The 23,484-nt window shown below is 38.8% G+C and overlaps 1 protein-coding gene across 3 annotated transcripts in view; it reads right to left on the reverse strand.

The window, feature by feature from the left end:
• Positions 1-234: 234 nt before the first annotated feature.
• edil3a (EGF like and discoidin domains 3a) overlaps positions 235-23,484 on the reverse strand; it is a 124,431-nt gene continuing 101,181 nt past the window's right edge. For all 3 annotated transcript variants that reach the window (XM_085181370.1, XM_085181369.1, XM_085181368.1), the window contains 2 exons: positions 15,810-15,965; positions 235-3,197 (listed from right to left, as the gene is read on the reverse strand). In XM_085181370.1, coding sequence (XP_085037496.1) covers positions 3,048-3,197; positions 15,810-15,965 — 306 coding nt within the window. In that variant the 3' untranslated portion in view covers positions 235-3,047. The remainder of the gene's footprint in view (positions 3,198-15,809; positions 15,966-23,484) is intronic.

A 23,484-nucleotide genomic window follows, 5' to 3' on the forward strand; every position in this document is an offset into this window, starting at 1 on the left:
GAAATTGAACTAATTTTGTAACAACAGTGAAACAGCAAAAGACTTATGATGATAAAAAGAAAACACATAAAAAGCAAAGTAACTTTTTCTCTCTGAAATATTTGTGTGCTCCACTGTGTGGATGCTGCGTTCCCAGCCTTTAGAAAGGTGGGAAACTCTTTTTTTTGAAGCTATTATGTTTCCTACTAAAGTAATATCAATGGCATCAAAGATTAAAAAAACACAAAGCAAACGTATCATTTTCACAGATATGTTTTTATTTGTCAAACTGAAAGAACTTTTTGTTTTGAAGCAATGTCTTTTTTTTTCACTGTACAGAGTTTTAGATTCTCCTCTGCAGGCTTGAACCTAACTATTATTATGATGGGTACATTTTCTAGATAGTGGGTGACAGTGAGATTGAGGAATTAAGAAATAATATGTGAACAGTTGACACTGAAATACAAAGACATGATGAGTTTCTATTTTTTTCCCCGTTTGGACCCGTGAGATGCTTCAGTTTTACAATGCACAAGACAACTGATGGTGAATACAAAGTAAAGGCTATTAGATCTTTATGATATGCAAGAACACAATGTGCCTGTGGACATCCTTGTTGTACTGTACGCTTCAAATCATCATGCAAAATTCCACAAAGCTTTGCAGCACACCTGCTTTGTCATAAATGCTCACGACAAATTAACTATAAAGACAAACTGGAGCAGATCTTGGAAATACTTGATACTTGTCGATAAAGAATCACAGCGAATATGTAAAATATACAAGAGATACTCGTATACTTATGTGTGTCCTGTGTTCATGAACCTATGAAGTGTCAATGGAGTCACTAGTTCACTCCAAGGACAAAGAAAAAGAAACACATAGGTAATCTACAGCAGTCTTTCGATGTTACTTACACAAATACGTACCACTTAAATAACATCTTAACACTCATCCGGTCCATTATAGCATACTGTATCATATCACACTGCCATTTACCAGACCTACACTACTGCCTATGCTTGGTTGTTAGGTAACTTTATTGTTAGGTTTTGTTTTTTAATTTCAGACTTTTTACCTTTTGTCTAGAAGCATTCATGATGTCTTTCTGTACTTTTCATCATTTCACATTGCAGAATTAAGTTAAAAAATAATGTTAGAGGATTTTTATTTTTATTCATTCATGCCATCAAAATATCTGTTAAAGGCTGATGCAGTTATTTCATTACAGAATTCCTGTAAATTTCTCACTTTCGTTTTCAGAACTAGATTCTGAAAATATAAAATGAAGGGGTTTGTTATGGGCCTGAAAGCTGACAAGGCTGAAGTGAAACATGAAGTATAAAAGCGGAAGTGGCTCCTTTTGGATTTTATTGTTGCACTAGAGAGCTTTGGAAAAACTAGCCAAGAGTAGAAAACCCTTGAGCAATCCAGGTCCGATACAGGCCCACAAGCTCTGACACTACTACAATACCTCAGGGTTTGCTTGCTTCCATTTATTTAACTGGCTAAACATTGCTGTTCATTTACTGCAGATGTAGCTAACAAGAGAAGCCATACAGTAAAAACTGCAAGTCTTTAAATATGTTTAGCAACCTGCAACCATTTGGACATGCAGAGAGCAACAGTGGAAACACATATAAGCATTTTAATATTTTATTCCTATACTTTAATCCAGTATTTTAATAAAAGCTTATTATTCCATTTCCATAATTAATTTACAGCTCTGTTCTGTCACTCTGGTCATTGTAGGCCTGAGATGACGATAGTAATATGAGCAATTTTTCTGTCTTTTGAAAATGAGGAAATTAATTAAAGGTTTTCACTTATCAAGTCAAAGAAATTAAGGATATTAAGAAACTGCTTTCAGCATTTGAGTTATGCATATATGGATGATTTCAATAATTGCTTTCACTCATGTGGTATTTTCTTTAAATAATAACACAGAAATCTTCAACTAGGAGGCCAAAAATATGCGCTGTGGGTTAATATGGATAACATCTATCCTGAGCTTTTTTAATTGATTTGACTTAGATCTCCAAGACAACACGAGGACATTAAAAACATGTTGTGAATCTAACAGCTGAGATTGAAAAACCAAACAAAATAAAATAAATACAAAATGGCAAACAAACAATAATAGCAAATAATCTTACATCTAGCAATAATCGAATGTTAAAGAAAATGTGAGCTAACATTTCAACTACATACAACCTTATAAGCCTCAGTGTCAGTGCTGCAGAACCACTTTAAACTGCAGTGCTTGCTTTTTGTCTCACATATCAGTCATCTTTATTAAGCTTTTGCAGTGTGTTGTAATGTTTCAGAACTATTTAAAAATGCACATAAAAATAGGTCTCTAAATCAAATCCATTTGCTTTCAGGGCTGGAGGTTTTAAATGATTTCTCATAATATATATTTATAGTTCACGCACCATGCAATTTCTTAGTCTTTTACATATAATACAAGAGCTTTAGCAGTGTTTTGATTGATGCTGTAATGCCAGTGTCCATTAGGGAAAAGGCATGGCTTGAGGAGGTGCTGTATTCAAAGTAAAAACACATTTGATGATGAGATAACATGTCATCTACATGATCATTTAGACAGTTTACTCATGGCATGAAGCTGGTTAGTCATGTCCAATGAAGCACAACAGACAGATTTCACACATTTGTTAAAAAGTGACACTGTACAATAGCTTCTATGGCAACAAGTTAAAACCACAGGGAGACTCCCTTTCTGACACCACCCCCAAACCCACCCCTCCCATATATATATATTATAGAAGTTCATTCCAAACAGGATGGCAAATCTTGAGAGGAATAAAAAGACAAAGATCACGCTTTAAATAGGAAAAACAAAAGGACAAACAGGGGCAGGGGCAGGTTTTAAATCATTGTACAAAAGAACAAACAGCAACCCATCACAACCAACGCATACTCTTGAAAAATCCATTGGAAATCAATTTCTTTTTACAGGTTGCACAGTTTATTTCTGAAGTACTTTGTGAGACACTCCAGTATGCCAAGGGACAAGGGGCGATGGGCAGAAAGATGAAGGAAAGGGTTTACTCTTCCTCTGTGCATCCGAGTATTTCTACACGCAAAGTGATCCTGCCGTACCACGACCAGGGAAGGATCCGAATGAACCGAGCGTAGATAGGCGGGTCTATCACGTTCTTTCTGTGTGTGTCGTTGTCAAAGTTCCCTTGGAATACCTGGAAAAATGACAACATGAATGGCTGTTAATGGTTGGTTCTTAGAACAGTGAAGTCTTTCTGTGGTTTGGTTGGTTATTTGACTCGATTGTTTCCGCAAAAACAACTCCCCATGGAAAGAATTGAAATGCAATATTCTACCCACATGCTTCAACGTGCGTCATGTGTGAAGACAAAGAGAGAAATCACGCACACATACAACCAAAAGTATTTTCGGTAGGTGGTTGCAAAATGTTCTTGGTGCATTTCTCATTTGATTTCTACAGACCTTGAAGACCTCATGCATGAAGTGCAGCCAGTAAGAATTTCAATCTAAACATGACCAGAAAGAGAACATTCTCACAACTCGGTCCTATTCGTGATAATTTTCTTTTATGCACTATATTTTAACACATCAACAGTTTCCCCCCTGGGGAAGATTGCGCATTGTTAGAGTGGCACAGCTGGAAGTGCCACCTTCATAATTAGTCAAAAACATCAGCTGCTGTTTCTCCTCCTTACTGAATTTTGTTAAGTAACCCACACCTCAGGCTTGTTGGTGTTGTTTTCCTTCAGTTTTGCCACACAGTCTTGAATTCTTCACTTTGGCTTCGGCATAATGATATTAAACAAAAGCCCTGCAGTTTTCTTCAATATTGGCTCCATAAAAGTCATTACATGTTGTGCTAGAGAATAACATGCATTCTGATAGATATTAATGAACACGCCTACTCCTCATATAGTCACCATCATTCATACGACAGTGTGCAAAAGTCTCAAACTACCCCTCATTTCTTCTTGTAATTTTTTTAAAGTGGTCTTTAAAAAAATACACATTTCATTGAATCTAAAATTCCAAAGAGAACAGCCAGTGGTGCTGGGGATTTTAACATTAACATTGATAGAAACGCAAAGTTTTAGTTACAGTTGTTGATACATCAATAGATCTGCATGTCTCTTTTTGTCTAATTCACATTTTTTTGTTGAGAGATGTTTTTTTTTTTTTTTTAAATGCGCAAAGTGGAGACCATATCACCCTAGTTTTGGGAAAATATAATTTCATAGAGATTCAATGAAAATTAAGAACTTCAAGGTGAACCATAAATAAACAGGTCAGTGACTGACCAGCTATTACAAACAACTATAATTGTCACACTGGTATGCATGCTCTGTTGTTAATTATTACAAGCTTTGGTGTGTGTTTAATAGACTGTACAATGAAGTATATTAAGGAGAAATGTATCTACAGGGAGTGCTTCATTGAAGAATATGATCATTTCAATTAAACAGATATGATTATGCCTGCGTAATTGGGATGAAATGGGATTCGGTGTTGTGTGGAATGAAAAAATCAGTGGGCTAAATCCAAGCAGGTGCTAGAAATGGGGCTTCACATCTTTTGAGTAAATACTCATCTAATCCCCTTTCAAATATTCATAGTGGCATTAAGAATTTTGGAAAAAAAAACAGTTCAGGCTGTGTGATTCAACCAAATATTCACAGACTGTACAGTGTTTTCTAAAACACGAGGCCAGAGAGGAGATTTGAAGATTTAAGTATTAAGCACCAGCTTCGGCTTTGTATAAATGTCCTCTGCACATCCAAATGTCCTCATCAAACATAAGCGCAGAATTGTTTTCTAGTCAATCGGGTAAAATAATCTTATATGACAAGGATGAAAAGCCGATTGTTTTAGGCAAGCCAGTATAACTTTGAATAGGACAAATTATGCATAAAAAAACACGAGGCAAAGTGCTTTCTTGTTCACCGGTATAGTGGCAACATGAAAAAATAACTGTGCAATCAAAGTACACAATATAAATTACGCATTCAACACAGAGAACGAATGCGAATCATTGTCATATTAGACATGGGGGAACTGTCGCTTCGAAACCATTATGTATAAAGTCTAAGATTGTCAAGTCAACTGGGAACCGTAACGAGGATCCCAACAGATGCGACTCAAATGCATGACTCACTCTCAGACAGCTTGAATAAGAAGGTCTTTACTTGCAACAAAGTTTGCTACACAGTCCAAATAAATCTGGCTGTATCTCACCCAAAAAAAAGTGCTGCACAACAGCAGTATCAATAACACAACAGTACAATCTAATGACTACAAGGAGAATGTGAGGAGAAACAGCTGGAATGTGAGACACAAAAACACTGAGTTTAGCTGCCACAGGGGAAAAGGAACACAGGAGAAGAGGGTTACTGGATACAGTTGATACTAACGAGGGCAGGGGGATCTGATCAAATGGGCAGGAAATACGTGAGAGTGAAAATGAAATAAAGAAAATGAGGTAAGTATTGTCAGATCAAAGAAAATTGCAATGGTAACTGTAAATGGCCTGGTTCTTATATAGCGCTTTTCTACTCTGTCTGAGCACTCAAAGCACTTTATACAACTAATTCATTCACCCAATCACACCCATTCACACAAGCACTTCTAAGCTTAAGTGCTAAGTATCTAACATTCATACACATTTACACTCCGATGGATGCATCGGAGAGCAACATGGGGTTAGTATCTTGCCCAAGGATATTTGGCATGCAGACTGGAGCAGCCTGGGATCGAACCAGGCTTCTGGTTAGTTGAACCTCGACCTTCTGGTTAGTGGCTGATCTGCTCTGCCACCTGAGCTACAGCGACCCCGACAACTGTACAATGTAAAAACTCTGAATCTTTTTTTCCCCAAATAGCACGACTTAAAAATTTGATAATCATGACAAACAAATGCAAGAAAAAGAGGACATCCTACAGAACTGAATGTGAAAAGTTGAAAAGCTGAAATGTATTTATTGTTCTTTTCTTACATTTCAATAAATACTCAGTTTATCCATCTAAAGCATTTTTTAGAAGTAGTTGCTGTCAAAGAAAATGCAACAAAAGGTTTGGGCTACTATTAATTATACATAATTATATAGCATCTGCACTAACAATGTTTAACGAGGTATGCTATTCTTATTGTCATCACCTCAGTTTATTTCTCGGACGCTGCCAGAGGAGCTTTGCATTCAAAGTTCATGCAATACAATATTGCATGAAAGATACTATACTGCTCAAATTACTGAGAAAGCTATTGTATAAATCATGGCTTAAAAATATCAGATACTCTCATGATTCACTTGGTATCCATTTACAGATGGACATATAAGACATTATGGTCTGCAATCAATGCACAATGGCGTGACAATCAAACCTCTTATTTCTCTTCCAACCAGGTGCGTTTCGATTAACTTGTCTCTGACTAATTCTTTATTTAGCATGTCTGCCCCTATGGTTTTCATGTTCTGGCTCCTGCGTGAGTTACTCTTATTGGGAACATAAGCTGAAGGTGACAGGTGTACTCTTTCATTACTTTCCTTATTTTTGGGTCACCTTTTCATTCTACATTCTTTTTTATCATTTTCCATTCTCTTCCCCTCTCTTTCTCATCTATATTGTAGCACAGAGCTTAGACTGTAGTCAGACAAGGTTTGTATCTGGTGCAAACAACATCACATGGAATCCTGCTCTCTGTCAGTTTCCCAGTCTTTTCCCTCTCTTTGTTCTGCTGTTTTTGAGTGCTTACAAAAAATAAAAGCATTATATTTTAGGTTTCCTTTTGTATATTGTTCCGTGCTTCAATGTGTAACAGATTTACACAGTTTCTGTCTAATGAGTCAATCACATAAGTCATTTTCCATCTGCATCCGAATTGAATCACTTATTTTGCTTTTTCAGGATGATAATGATCCAAGAGTTGTACAATAACACATTTTTTATGATTCCTCTGGTTTTCAACATGAAGACTAAACAAGATTAAACATATGTAAATTTTATAGAGCATTTGGAATGAACTTTTCCTGAACTCTGTTCCCATCTTGCCTCTCGGTCGTTGCCTTTCAGTTAGGAGAAACAAAAATATACTGTCAGAAAAGAGAGTACGCTACAGCTTAGGGTTGTGTTTTGGTACCAGATACATTTATGAAGAAATACTTCACATTCTGGTCTTTGTTAGTGACTGTACAGTCCATAGTCAACACAAGCATCAAGACATCAGACGGACCAACCTTATTACTTAGGAATGAACTTGACTGGCGTAATTTGGTACGTGCTCTTGCATAGAAGTGTCCCATTTATTTCAGGAGGTTTAATGTTACATTTTCTGTGGTATTTGGCAATTATTGTTCATACTGTAGTACAACAAATGTGTTTCACAGAATAAATGCATAAAACCAGTATTAATTGATCAACAGTGCTGATTCTTCAAGAATAACATTTTTAAACCATTCTGTGGGCATTTCTTTCAACTTTTTTAGTATTTGACAACATTATTTCAACCTGAGAAATGTGTCACATGCAGGAGTCTCACTGTGACTTTAGGTGGCACGTTATAAAAGGCAGAAGAGGGAGGCCATAAAGCCAGCAGCTGATCGAAATATGACAGAGATGTCTGCCAGACTGTCCAGGGACATGCCAGGTCGCACACAATGTATATAAATCTACTCTTTGGAACAGGGTATGTGAAGAATCACAATAAAAGGACAAATAATGTGTGGCGGAAAACAAAAAAAAAGATGGGGGATGGGAAGGTGTTGAAGATTTCCTCCACATCAACAGGATAATGGCAAACACCCTCCAGTGTTTAAAGACATTCAGAGACAGGAAAGACATAAAGATGCAATTTTGAATCACTTGGCATAGTTAAACACATCTAAAACTGATGTAAAAGACTGATGCAAACTAAAGGAAAGCTGGATCATTTCTCAAGAGCAAGAAAAGGAAGTCTCTGAAAAATGTAATACATTTTAAATAAATGTAATAAATACTGTAAACACACATAAAGATTCAGATTTCCAAATTCCAGTTATTTAACAGGTTTTATGATTTTTTTTTCTATGCTGATCAGTTTGTCTAACAGAAAATTTTGCATAAAAATGTACAAAACTTGCAATTTTACTCCCAGGCCCGGGGAGGGTGCCCGGAGTTGCGCTCTTGGTGGCCAGACCTTAGTTCACTGGGCCTGGCCAGGCACAGCCCGAGAAAGGGAGACAGGCCCACCCTCCTGTAGGTCCACCACCCACAGAAGGCGCTATAAGGGTACGGTGCAGTGTGTGCTGGGCAGCGCCAAGGGGTGGACACCCTGGAGGACAACTCCCTGGGTCCCGAGACTAGCAACTGGGGCACTGAGCCTCACCTCTCTGGTGGGGAAACAGCCTGAGCTAGTGCGTGAGGCTGAGAGGTACCAACTAGATATTTGATCCTTATACAACTGTTGCGCGCTTGGTCCGCACAGCCGACAGTATGTTGAACTCTTTGTTACCCATTCTGTTCATAATTTTTATGGACAGACTTTCTAGGCATAGCCAAGTGGCAGAAGACTTCCACTTAGGTGGTCTAAGAATCTCTGCCTTTGCAGATGATGTGCTTTTGTTGGCTTCATCAGGCGGTGGCCTCTCCACCTCATTCGCAACCGAGTGTGAAGCTTTGAGAATGAAAATCAGCACCTCCAAGTCTGAGGCCATGGTTCTCAGGTGGAAAAGGGTTTAGTGCCCATTCCAGTTCATAGACGAGTTCCTGTCCCAAATGGAGTTTAAGTACCTCGGGATCATATTCTAGAGTGAGGGGAGAAGGGAGCGGGAGATCAAACGACAATCCTGCGGTGAGGAGAAAGATGATTGTAAAAGCGAAGCTCTTGATTTACTGGTCAATCTACATCCCTACTCTCACCTATGGTCACGAGCTTTGGGTACTGACCGAAAGAACGACATCGCAGATGCTAACGGAAGAAAATACGTTTTTCTGAACGGTGGCTGGCCTCTCCCTTAGAGATAAGGTGAGGGGTTCTGAGCAGAGCTTCAACTCCTCCACATTGAAAAGGGCCAGTTGAAGTGGTTAGGGGCCCCTGGGCGCCTCCTGGGTGAGGTGAGGTGAGATGAGGTGAGGTAAGGTGTTCTGGACCAGACCCAGGACACGCTGGAGAGATTATATTATATTGTACATATATTTATATATATATATATATAAATATATATATATATATATATATATATATATATATATATATATATATATATATATATATATATATATTATATCTCTCTGTTGGCCTGAGGACACCTTGGTGTTCCCTGGGCCAAGCTGGAGGAGTTGGCCAGCGAGAGGGAGGTCTGGACTTTTCTGCTTGGGCTCCTGCTTCTACGACCTGACCCGGATAAACAGAAGAAAATGGATGGATAGATGGATATGATTCCACAGCAAAACAAGGCATTGTTTAAAAAAATAAGCCAGTTTCAAGCATCTTTGGAGTTTTGTTGTTAATAAAAGATTACTAAATATACAATCTGTAATTACTTATTATTACTGCCTTTGTTCTTGCTTTTATCCAGTGACAGCTAAGATGGACTGCAATGACCCTGAATTTAATAAATGGTTAAGAAAAGGGATATTTGGATGGATGGATGGATGGATGGACAGATTGAACGATATGCTTTGTACTTGAGTTAGAACAGTGGCAGAACCTGTTATTACTGTAACTGGAATTAGAATCTATTAAGCAGAAAACGAATGACAGTTTTTATTTGTTTTCTAAGGGAAGAAGAAGAAAACTAACTATGCGTAGCTGAGTATAAACAAGCCCAACCTGCCATGCGTGACTTGCAGAAGTGACAGTGACAATAAAGGAGTTGGCAACTGACAGGTGAAGCCAAGTGTTAATAATTGTGCCACGGATAACTGAAACACTTAACAATGTGGCAGTGTTTTATTCTAAACTGTAAGTTTATTTGAACTGCTGCCAAATTCACAAAGCTGTGTTGATAATTCTGAAGAAAAGGAGACACTGAATCAGGTGGTGTTTTTGCATGTATTACTTTTCTCGGAATAGTAAACTTATAAACTAATAGTAAACAAATATGCTGAAGCTAGTTGCATCTACCTTCACACTAAACAAAAATATTATGCAGCAGTGAAGGCATAATGACAAAGAGCACATGTCACTATGTGTGTATTCAGAGTGACACAGCAGCCACAACTGCTCCTAACTATTGATTTTCCTGACAGTCAGGAGCATTATGAGGTGAGGCCCTATGTGACTCTAGAACTGCAACTCAGCCCATACTACATTATTTAAACCTGCTGCACAGGTCAAGGAATCAGGTCGCTCAGATCTCTTTGCTCTCTAACCCCTTGTTGCCCAGAGCCGCCTGCAGTAATACCAAGAAAACTCACATACGTCTTCAGTGAAAGGTCAAAAGCATCATGCGAGCTGAGAAAGAGGCAGTCACGCTGCATCAAACTGAAACGCACACTGAGACCAGTCTTTGAGGGGGTCAGCAATATGTTACCTAGTTATGTGTTTTTGTAATCCTGAGGTGCACAGTGGACCGCAGCTACTAAATACTACTACCATGGGTTCATTTTAGGATGTCGGTATTCAAACCCATCTAGTATTCAGTTACTCTCTGACCTGAATGGAATTGAAGGCTCTGATGACTAATTAACCCAGGTCACCTGAGTAAAACACTATTAAACATAAATCAATTACTTTTGTGCTTGATTGAACCCATCGACGGACTGTTTCAATACTGACACCAATGCAAGAGCGGTGGTGCAGGACAAGGTAACATAGTGACCCAGGTGCGGAAAGGGAATCCAGCTTAGCCGATATGTAGGATTATGGGATGTGTCTCAGTGTAATTATGTTTAAACAATGGACTTTGCTCTTACTTGTCTCAGTTACAAGTGCAGTACAGCGGTATGTGGGATTGGTGTGCAAAGAAAAGGCAAACAGGGCACTCTATAGATTTTGTAGAGGGATACTGTTGTGCGTGCACCGCTGGGCCCTGCTTTGACAACATCGGTATTCTGACAGAGTCTCCTCTCTCAATCTAGATCTAACTGCCTGCAGCCTCTGCCACACAGGAGCTGGAGGGGGGAGCTGAGAAGAATACTTACAAGCCTCTACCACTGTGTTGGAAATAGGCAAACACACACACGGACATACACACACACACAAACTTTCACAGTATATCCCTGCCAAGTCAAGCATTGTGGTGTGGCAGGAGGAGCCTCGGGAGTCTAACAGCCAAATGTGTCCTCTAGCATTAATGGCTGCCTCGGCTGACTGAAGGGGGAAAACACCTTGAAGAATCATACATCTGAACAGCCACTTGGCTCCAGCAAGGGACAAACTGATTGACATTTGCTGAAGTCTTGCAAAACACGCCCGCCCTCTAATACAGAGCACACATGCTCGCAGTGACTGTATAGTCTTAGCTCTTCTCTGAATTATACAGCAATAACAACACAGGAGAGAACAAAAAAATGCGGAGCTGAAACTAGACTTAAAAATAAATTTATCATTCTCTTGAGATACAACCAGTATTTTTCCTTCTGTCACGTTCTAACTCAGATGACGCTTAGAAAATATTCATCCCAAGGTATTGAAATTGTCTGAGTATAAATCATGGTGAGCATGCCTGGCCCTTAGCCAAAGATCACCACGGGTGTTATAAACTCCTCAAGCAAAGAATATGACCTGTAGAAATGGAAAATTACTTCCAGGGATCTGCTACTTCACTGGATCCCCAGCAAAGATAAGGGGATAAACTGAGAGCAGCTGTCGGTGTCGACAAAGCGCTGCTTTTGATCTATCGTGTATCAGAGACAAACAAAAATGGAAGCTCTTTTCTAAGACTGGAACTCCCCTTGTGGCTGCATGCCTCCATCAGTGGGTCCATTTTGCTCAGTGATGGGAGTGATTCCTCATTTGAGGTTATGTTTTGCTGTGTATATACTGTAACAGTGTGTAGTTACAGAGAGGAAAAACAAGTTCAATTCTTCATCTTCTCGGTTTGGCCAATTATTTTGATTTGGAAAGACAACGTGTTGATAGATGCTAATGTTTCAAATATGGATCTTGCTGAAAAGAAGCAGGAAGTTATAATTCTTGAATGCTTCACAAACATCTTCAACCCAGTGGCACAGTTACACAATTTTTTTTTATTGAATGTTACACAGAGGTGATCTTTGACCTGCTGATGCTCCAAGTGAGCAGTAGTGCCAAATTCAAAATAAAATTCTCAAGGTGTTTAAAAAATATGTTGACAAAAAAGAAAAAGAAAAAAGACAGGACACTACCTCAACTTAATGCCTGCTACAGGCACCGGTAACCTCTTCAAACTGCTCAGAAACAGTTTATCCAAGAAAGCCTGAAAATATCTGTGCACAAACTACAGAGTATGACCCGCAGCTGGGCTATGATACAAAGCATGACAGAAAACTAGTAACTAAAGGATGTTAAGCTCAGTGTCGTCTTATTGTACTATTGGTTTAAAAAATCACTTATAGATGTATATACTGGAATACAGATTCTGAATCCAAAAATTCCAGTCTGCCTTCAGATATTAAAGTTCTCATATTATGCCTTGTGAGGTTTTATCTGTCTGTTATACCTTCTTTATTCATGTAAAGAATTCCATGCTGTTCTCTCCCAGGAAACACGGTACTTGTCTTCATCATTAAGTAACACAATGGCATAATGGCTACATACCTAGTTCCTTTGGAACACTCTCAAACAAGTGCTTCAACTAAATCCACATGCAGCCAGATGCCATGCAGTCCACTATCAATTCCTCGCTAGAGTAACTTCTGCTAATTCTTACTCAAAAATATCTCAACAAAGCACACCAAATGTTCTGCTGCTGGTTGCAACGGTGAACACAAGAGTCTTCATGCTCTCACAGCTTCTGAGCTGTTTTACTTCTGATGGCAATGTTGCAGCAATAACAACATTGCCATCATGGCATATTTGGCATATTTTTCAACCTCTGCTTTGTGCTGACAAAACGACCATTTACATAATGTGCTGTGATTTACACTTAAAACGACTTGTTTTCTGTTAGCAGAAACTAACCTGAGTTAAGGTGGTGAAGCACTTCACCAAAGCTACCTGACCATAGACAGCACAAAAGATAGACCCATTCTGAGGCCTTATGTTAAGCTGTTTCAAGCCGTTGCCGTCTTGGTATTTTCAAACTGACTTGCTAAAGCACATTTCAGTATCCAGTGAGCACATCTCGAAAAATCTTCCTTTTTGACACCAAAATGTAATAAATAGACTTTATATTTATACAGTAGAACCTGAAATGAGCTACTTTGACTATAAACCCATTAGCAAAATGTCAACAGCTCCTGCAGAGGGCCTTCTATAGGACAGCTCTCGCCTCCTGGTGGCCGTTACAAAAAATGCAGGTTTAAGGCAGATATGCATTAGCTTAATTTTTTCAGATCTGGAAACTAGCTCCATCTTTCATGCTGTCTATGTGTCTGACTTTCTTCATGCCCACTGACCAATCAGAGGAGGATGGACTTTTGGGAGGTGGCCAATAAATGACCTAAAACAGAATGTTTGCATTGTCAAACTAATTTTGATACTAGACAAAGACAATGTAGCTAGATGCAAAATGCAGTTTAAATTATGTTAATTAATTTACAGGAAAAAAATTATTTAAACCTACCTAGCCCGTTGTAAAAAAAAAAAAAAACCTATCGGCCCCTGAACCTAACAACTGGCTGTGTCAACCCTTGGAAGCAAGAGCTACAATCAAGCATTTGTGATAACTGGCAATGAGTCTTTCCCATCACTGTGGAGGAATTATGGCCCACTCTTCTTTGCAGAATTGTTTTAACTCAACCACACTGGAGGGCTTTCCTGCATGAATGGCCTGGTTAACATCATACAGAAACATCTCAATTGGATTAAAGTCTGAACTTTGATTAGATCACTGCTAAACCTAATTTTGTGGTGGCAGTGGTGGAGGGGTTCAGAGGTGGACTTGCTGGTGTGCTTTGGATCACTATCCTGCTGCATAACCCAAGTTATGCAGGGAATGAACTGATACCTAATTTCTTCCAGGATTTTCTGGTAGAGGGCAGAATTCATGGCTCTATCAATCGCGACAAGTCTTCCATTTCCTGAAGCGACAAAGCTGCCCCAGACCATCAGACTATGACGTTCTTTTTATAAAATGCTGCGTTAGTTTTACACCAGATGCAACAAGACTCAAACCGTCCAAAATGTTTAGCTTTTGTCTCATCAGTCCACAGAATCTTTTCCCACATGTTTTTAGATCAAAGATGTTTTTGGTAAATGTGAGATGAACATTTGCGTTATTTTAAGTCAGCAGTGGTTTTCTCTTTAAACTCTCCCATGGATGCCATTTTTGCCCAGTCTATTTCTCACTGTTGAATCATGAACGTTGACCTTAACTGAGACAAGTGAAGCTTGCAGTTCTTTAGATGTTGTTCTGGCTTCTTTTGTGACCTCCTGGATGAGTCATCGATGCGCTCTTGGAGTAATTTTGGTAGGCCAGTCACTCCTCGGAAGGTTCACCACTGTTTTAACTTTTCTCCATTTTTGGATAATGACTCTCACTGTGGTTTGCTGGAGTCCCAAAGTCTCCGAAATTGCTTTGTAACCATTTCCAGACGGATAGATGTCAGTGAATTTATTTCTCAGCTGTTTCTTTAGATCATGGCATGATATATTTCTTTTTCAGGCCTGGGTGTGGTTAATGACATGGAACTTAGCTAAGCAAAAACATGGTTAATCACAGTTAATTCATGATTTATCAAAGAGGGACAATTACTTGCTTGCATAGAGGCAGATTGGTTTCTCCGTTATAAATGAAAACGTCATTTAAAATCTGCATTTTGCATTTACTTTGTCTTTCTTTGTCTAATATCAAAATTAGTTTGATGATGTGAAATGTGTGATAAATATGCATAAAAATAAGAACTAAGGTAGGGCTGTTCTGACAAAGCCAAATTCACAAATTTTAACAGCTGGACTTTGTTTCATTAATAGTTAAGAGTCAGTTATTTATTAATACAAACGTCATCTCCAGTTGAAAACTATTTTAACTATTGTAACTATTTTAAAATGTTAAATATTTTGAAATTATCTACAAAGCCTAAATGGATTTAAGTTAGACTGGAGAATAAACAAAGTATACAGTATATTATCCCAAAGCTGTTTCATGCTAAGCGTATTTGGCTTCTTAAATTCGACACATCAGCATTGGATGAATTAGAATGAAGAGGTAGTCCTTATCTTTCAATAGCACAGCAAGATCGAAAAGTAAACACAGATTCTCTTGCAATCAGTATCTGAAAGACAAGACGCTCCAGCTTTAGCTGTTAGCCTGTGTCTGCAGGTTCCCTGATATCAACAAAGAGTCCGCTGCAGCTCTGCACTGCCTCTGTTGTTGTGGGCGATTGGAATGGACATTTGTACTCTGCTGAAGGACCGTAAACAAGATTTTCAGCATAGCACCGGCCTGGCCAGGTTGACAGGGTGGTCTTATCTGATCTCAAACCAGAGAAAGGCAATAGCACAGACCAGGACAGCTCAGTTTGAGACGCTGATAAGAAGATGCTAAGAGGAAATGGAAAGGAGAAACAGACAGCTTCCAAGATGGACATTTTCACAATTTAACACCTTATAACACATTTACACATCTTTTTGATATTTGCTACGTTTTTGTCTGCTTCAGGTTTATTTGGCTGAGTGTGACCCTTCGTTCAAATAAAATAAAATAAAATAAAAAACAATCAAATCAATATGTAGTATAAAAGCAACTTACCTTGTCCTTGCCTTGCTTCTCATCTTGATATACATTCCACTGCTCTCCATCATTACTGAAAGCGACTTTATATGAGCCAACAAACTGGACATGGCCGAAGTCTTTCGCTCCCTGGGTGATGACACCTGTCACCTTGGTTGGCACAAGCAAGTCCACCTGAGAGGAGCAAAGCCCAAGGAGGGATGGGAGCAGAGAGAAGGAGAGACAAAACCAGAATGATAAATTCGATTGCTCAACAAACTCAGGTAGCAAAGTGTCAGATATGCTAAGTTTTCAGGATTAAGTCAGCATTTTTCCTTTCGATTTTATCTGAGGATTTACTGAATAAAGACACCGGGCGCCAGTCAAGTCAGTTTCAATTATTCACAGAATATTGAACAACAAGGCTAAGTCCACAATCTCGCCTCAGCAAAACAGAAATTGCATGCTGCAGTACCTTCTGAGACCCACACTGCTCCATTTGGGTTAATTTTTAATAGCTTCTCATTTGTTGCAAACAATTTACTGCGCAAGGGTTCCAGGCAGTAAATACACAAACTGTTACATTTATAGGCTTTTTAATGTTCAATTATGCTTTATTATATTGAAAAGTACATAACACTGCTGGGCTGAAACAAAAAATGAAGTTAAAAAGAATCTCAGGATACAGGCTACACTTTGAACCAAGGAGATGATAATCAAGCTTTTTTGGGGCGAGATTTTACCACCATGATAATTATGTTAAATAAATATTGCATCCATTAAGTGAAAGGGATTGAAAGTAATTTTTAATATAGTCCTCAGCAAAGCCATGCATACCTTTATTAGGTTTAAGTGCAGTATTACTAAATAAATAGTTTGTTTTTTCTCAGGAATCAGCGGGTGTGTAATGTGAGACCCCTTTAACACAATGAAAACCTGAAAACTCTGTAGAACAGCAGAAAAAAGTTTATTGTTCTTGTTATTTAACATGCAATTCACACATTTTTTTTAATAAAAAGGACATTTTGTTTTTTCATCTTCCAAATTTAAATGAGGACATTTTATATTAGATAAACAGCAAACTAACATAATAACAACACTGCGTAGGTGATATCAAAGAAGCTGCTTTGATATCAAAGAAGGGGGCGGATCCCCCCTTTACTCAAATTTAACAGTAAAGCTGTTCTACTTAGCACATACATCAACGTGACACCAATTTGCTATGAACAGAGGATGACATACTGGGTTCAACTTGACATTTTGCTGTGTCATAGATAGTTGCAAAATTTAGAGGCGCAGCGAGCGCATGAGAGAAATGTAAGTATGCAGAGTTTTTTCTTTTGCTGAATATGCTGTACACAACACCAAGACAACCATGCATCACACTAATTGGCCTGGTCACAGGCCAACTTATACTGTGTCACACTGTTCTGATAAAAAAACAAAAAAACAATGGCCCCCTCGTAGATTAAACAAATAAGCAAACAAACTAGCGCATGAGGTATGGTTTAGTTTCACTCCGTCTCCTGGTTTTGACACGTTGCAGAACCCTGCAGTGCAGCTTGGCACATCACAAAACACTTTCCAGTTGACTGCATTATTTGTTGTGACGAGTGAGGAAAAAAAAAACCCTCTCTCTCTCACACACACACACAAATGCAGGACACTGGAGGCTGACAGGTAGTTTGCAAAACCTAAGCCTTAATGACAAGCCAAAGGAATATAAAAATTCCGGAAGGTTGTTCAACAAAGTTCAAAGAAAACAAGTAAACCGAAAGCTAAATTTGCAAGGAACACAATAAAAAACCACTAGTGTCAAAATAGAGGAATGCAGCTTAGGATCACACACAAAGGCTGACACAACCAACAAGGGACTGGACTGTAAATGCACAGAAAACTATCAGGTAAGCAAGATGCAAATGAAGGGGAAAAAAACCCAAACAACAGACAAAAAGAAAGTTTGGTAAAATAAAAGTGAAAGAAATGACATGAATATGCAGAGGGGGGAAAGTTAGCTCTAAAGAAAGAGCAAGGAAGTGATCTTACAAAATCAAAATTACAATTAAACCCCAAACCCTGACAGTTTTGTCTTAGCGTTAATGCAAATGAGATGACAGCAAATCATAGTACTGGGTATTACAGAGGCTTTAAATGATGACACTGTGCTGTGCGCTATGCTACATAAGCAGACACAGGTTTGGATTACAGTAAATAAGTTTTTGTCTCCTTTCCTGTTTCTCAGTTTTTTGTTTCATTTGTTTGATCTTCAAACAAATTTTAATTACTAAAGTTTAATTAATAGTTGTGTGATGTGGCTGCTTGAGATTTGACGAGGATGGATCACCCTTATGTTGTGGTCTGGCTAACCCTATACGGGCCATAACGATAATGTTTTTCCTTTGCAAATCAAATCATCACTTAAAACCTGAACCTTGTATTTACTCTGGTTATCTTTGTCCAATATTCACATTTGTTTGATGATCTGAAACATTTAAGCGTAACAAAAATGTAAAAAAAATCAGGAAAGGGGCAAATAGTTTTTTATGGCACCGAAGGTCCAAGGAAAAGGCCACACTCTCTCTAAAGGGATTAACTCGGCCAACATATGTGAGATGATAAGCTATTGAAAGCAGAACAAAGGTTTGGGAGTGGGACATTTATTTCACTGAATACCTGAAGCACAGGTATGAAACTAGCGAATACAGTAGCGTGCTATGGAGGCACTTCCAAATGAATTTTGTCAACACCTCCGTTTTTTTTATGCACCACAGTTCTCATTGCTGTTTCTAAGAGAAGCTGTGGAAGTGTTGTGGAATATTTGCCTGTGATGTATACCTTTAAAAAAAACACCCAACTCAATTTATAATGAAAATAATGTCACGCCACCTCCTGAATAAAGGGTCCAGAAAGAAATGGTGGCAGACCTAGCTCGGTTGATTCAGAGGGGCATGGCATTGTGAGGCTTTGATTATGCTGCAGTTGCAAAACATTGAGGTAATCTTGTTCTACCCGAGCATTCAAGTCTGCCACCAAACAAAGGCATGCTTAAAGGGGAACCAGTAATTGCTGTCACAGGTAGCGGTCAAAAAATACGGCCGCCCCTAGCGTCGCCGCCTCTCAACGCTTTGATGGCCCAAACTGCATTAGGGAGCGAGATAAGCTTGTTAAAGCACGGCCTCTCCTCCAGCCCCCACCTTCTGTTCTTTCCTCCATCACGCTCTCAACCCCGTTCTCTCCTCCACAAGCTTTTAACCCAGACAAACTAGGAGCGTGTGAAGTCTTTGTAGCAATCTCTGAATGCTTGTGGCGTACAATTTACAGAGAAGTGAAACACGAGAATCTATTTTAGGATTTGGCTTTCTGAGTCTGAGATTACAAAATTAGATTCATCTCATATCTAAGCTCTCAGTATTACCAGAACCATGAGCCGCAGAGGCAAAAGGGAGACAGGGTCAATTACTTATTTGTACTTTGTCTTTGATGGCTTTGTGCAAAGTGGAAATGTTTGTACACTTCTGTCAGAGAAACACTTATCTCTCCCGCTCATTATGAGTTGGTATTTAAATGTCCTGTTTGTATTGAAATGGTTTTGCCACTGCAGGATAAAGAAGATTAATGCAGCGAGAGGAAAGCTTAATAAGGAGCTGAATACATCCCACTTTTCTATATTATGAATACAGTGCGTGCACATATACAGCAACCTGCTAACAGTCTTCGTCCAGCTGTGCTGATTTAACTGTAGGCAGCGAAGACTCGTTTAATCTTTGCAGCCTAAGGGAGGTGTTGTGTCTTTGTGTATACTGTATATTTAAAGGGCAGAATTCAGAATTCAACTCACAGTCACGAGGCGGATAGTGCTACGGCCCATGAACCCCAGAACAGGGCAGCTATCATTAAAGCTTAAAGATGCAACAAGAACATTAAAAAGTGCTTTTCTGTCTACAGGAAGTTTCCACATACCTGTAGGAGGTTTGTGTACTTACTCATGAAAACCTAAACAATGCACTGTATGCTTCATGTGATCACGCTGAACGTGAACATCTTGTCATATTACTACAACTCAGTTGGTAGCATGATAAAATAGCACATGGCCTGGTAAGGAGACCAGGGCAGTGCTGAGAAAAAATCAAGTTGAATTGTGTCAAGTTCAGCAGTCAGAGAAAAATGCACGTGTGATGCAATTAAGAACAAATTAAAATCTGTTTCACGTATTACAGGCATAATAACAGTCAAAATTGCACTGGGGCAGTCAGTCCTGCATATGTTAATTGGTAATGTTAATGGCTCTCATTGCTAATGAAACTTAGCATTAAACTGAATTTGTTATCACTGTCTTAGGCACACTCCATCCAAGCATAAAGTCCGTCCTTGGTTCCTTTTCAATTCATGTAAAATCAGATGTTAGAAACTTGGGTGTGTTGTTTGATTTTAATCTCACCTTTAACCCTTAGATGCACACGTGGGGTCAAAAATGACCCGAAGTAGTCCCTATGGAATCTTCTATGAAACGTTAATTCTTAGCAACTCTGACTGTCCCACTTACACTTCTGATAGATCAAGAATTAATTTTTACACAGTAACATACATGATTTATAGTCAGGGCTCCACATAAGTGGTCCGCAAGTGTGCATTCGCTGTCAAAATAAAAGTATTCCCGGAAATTCAGAGAATACACGCTTCTTTTGCGGTGGAGGAACACCTAAGTAATTGCTTACGGAGCTTGCTTCTTCGACATCTTTAACAGTTCTGAACAAATATCTGTCCTCCTCCAGAACATCTTATGTACGCAAACGAGCGTTCCAAATTCTTATCTGGTATGCATCTTTTATTTTGACAGCAAATGCGCACCTGAGGACCATTTATGTGCAGCCCTGTTTATAGTTTCCTGTGCATTTCAAACATTGTCCTTTCTGATTTTTTAAAAAATATTTAAAGTAACATGGCTGCTATGAGGCCAGCTAGGATCCCTGTGGACCTTGCCCTATAATTGATCCCGGACGGATGGGATGAAGAGTCAGGCACTGACTCAAAATCTGACATCTCAGATATAGAGGACACAGACTATTGTCCCCCCCACTGAACAAGGCCAGTCAGATACAGAGGAGTCCTCTGATAAGTCCTCTGAAGAGGAAATGGATATTAAGTCTAACAGAATGAGCCCATCTTACTGCTCTAGCCACAATATTCTGAATTAGTCGGCCAGGGCTTGCACCTGGGTTTAGTACTGTCTCCCCAATAAATGCATGGAAGATGTTCATGTCTGATAATATAATAGAAGAGGTGCTGACATGCACAAACATGGAGGCACAAAGAGTAGCCATAGACAGGGGAAAAGAGTGCAAAAATGTAATCAAACATAAGCTGGCCTTCATTTGATTGACCTCTCTTGCAGGAAGTGACAAGAACTGGGATGTACCAGTCAGCGTGTTTTTTGGGAGTCCTCTGCATAACCCATTGTACAAGGCCACTATGTCAATTCAAAGATATAAAGATATTTGCCGTTTCTTGCACTTTGATGACAAGAGGACCAGAGCCTACCGACTGAAAACAAACCACATGGCAGCTTTCTGCTACATATGGGGTCTGTTCCTGGTCAACTGCAGGCAGAAATTCATCCCTAGTGATTGTGTTACAGTGGATGAACAACTTGTGCCTTTCAGAGGGAAGACCCAGCTTCGGCAGTATATGCAGAGCAAGCATACAAAAGTGATACAAGTGATACAAAAACTGCAATTTCTTAAAATTAATGAAAAAATAAATAAAAATGCAAGTGGCCTCATGTCACAAACATGTTTTATGAGGAATACCTCAAATATGAAAATATTACAACTCTTTGTTTTAAAGATTTTGAAGAATAACAACCGAGTTTATAGCAAAATGCAATGTTTCTATTTGGGGTCATTTTTTGACCCCACTCGTGGAAGAGTGTAGGTATTGGTAGGTTGTGCATCCAAGGGTTAAGAAAGAAAGACCGCCATCCAATGTACGATTTATGTCACAGCTACCCTGAATTACGAGTATTGGCAATTACCAAAACCCTTTTTTCATGTTTTTGTAACGGTTAATCCACCAGTATGTGAAATCGAAATGACATTTTTAATGCTAAAATCTAATTGCTAAAATACAGGAGACAGAGCTGGTGGTGTTAAGATTTTAGTTAGAAGTAGGGATGTTCCTGGTGACTAATTTCTGAGTCACAAGGGGAAAAAAATTGACTGAGTAATTTAAAACCAAGAAACACTGAGATATTAAGTTAACTGTGAGAATCGTTTAATGGAAAATGTCAAAAACTAATAACAAAGGCATTTTAAACTATTTGTCACATTCTTCAATAATGCTGCTTAACTGTGGAAAAGGAGGAAAAGAGGAAGACCTCAGAGGTGGTTCATGGATGTAGAGGAGGACATGCAGAGGGTTGGTGTGACAGATGAGGACGCTAGAGAAAGAGGCAGATGATGCACTGTGGAGTCCCCTAAAGGGAGCAGTCGAAGGAATATGATTATAAACACAATACTGTAAAAAACATAAAAGACACCTTACAAATCTGACAATTACACTCGTCAGTCATCTGCAATTGTACAGTTTTTATCACTGGATGTTTGATGTATTTTTGAAAGAATTAAATCCAAACAAAGCCACCTAGTGTCACAGTGTACCTTTTTGTGGACTGATATATATTGGACTGAGTAATCACAGCAGACAGTTGAACCACTGTGGATGTTTGTAGACTGTTCCTGCTGTTTGCTGATGCGAAGTCAAATAAGGGAGCCACTACATGGAGAAATGGCCCATTTGCATTGACTTATGTATGAGTTATCAGAGAGGCAGCTGGTGACATGTAATACCGTCTGAAAACAGCATAACATGCCAAATGGCAAACACTTTTATATACTGGTTCAAACCACCTGTCTCCAAAAAAAGATCTTTAATCCAAAAAGCACACATGAAATTACTAAAAAAAAAAAAAGAAAAAAAATGAGGGATGAGACTGCAGGCAGACAATTTCCAGACAGATGGTTCAGTGAGTACAGCACCTCTTTACTGAGTGCAAAAATGAGCCTGTTTGTGTTATGATACCTTTCTAAGCTTAAAGATGTGCCACTGCACACAGAGGTGAGCTGGCTAAGCCTATTTCATAAAATGAACCACTGGTCTGAGTCTCGCTGAGCTTACGAAGTGTTTTTTTTTTCTGTATGACAGCACATTGTCCCAGTACCATGAAAGTGAAAATGATAGCATAAAAAAAATAATAAATTGCAACATATTTACGGCTTTACAAATCACCTTTAAATTTCTGAAATGTGAAAAGTGAATATCATATATCAGATATATTTGTTTATTATTGTAAAAATGTCAGTATATAAAGCCAACATGAGAAAAAGTTTTACTGTAAATAAAACAGAAATGCATGACATACCCTCACGCAGGATTAGTGACTGCCTCGGGTGACAAATACACAGTATATATCTGGGGAAGTGTTAGCTTGTCCATAAATGTACACTTTATTGTTAGGTGGTTTGTTTGAGAAAATACTGTTGTCACTAACTCTAATCAGCTCAGATTATTTGGTTGTATTATATAATTTAAGGGAACAAGAACTCACCTAATGTTACACCTCTGTTTATGTTACCTAAGGAGGTCTCCTGCTCCACGAGTGAATTATGACTCATTCTCTTCTCGTTCCTCCTCGTGGATGTGCACAAACCCACGCACC

The sequence above is a fragment of the Neolamprologus multifasciatus genome, chromosome 12, assembly GCF_963576455.1.
Source record: "Neolamprologus multifasciatus chromosome 12, fNeoMul1.2, whole genome shotgun sequence".
NCBI classification, from domain to species: Eukaryota; Metazoa; Chordata; class Actinopteri; order Cichliformes; family Cichlidae; genus Neolamprologus; species Neolamprologus multifasciatus.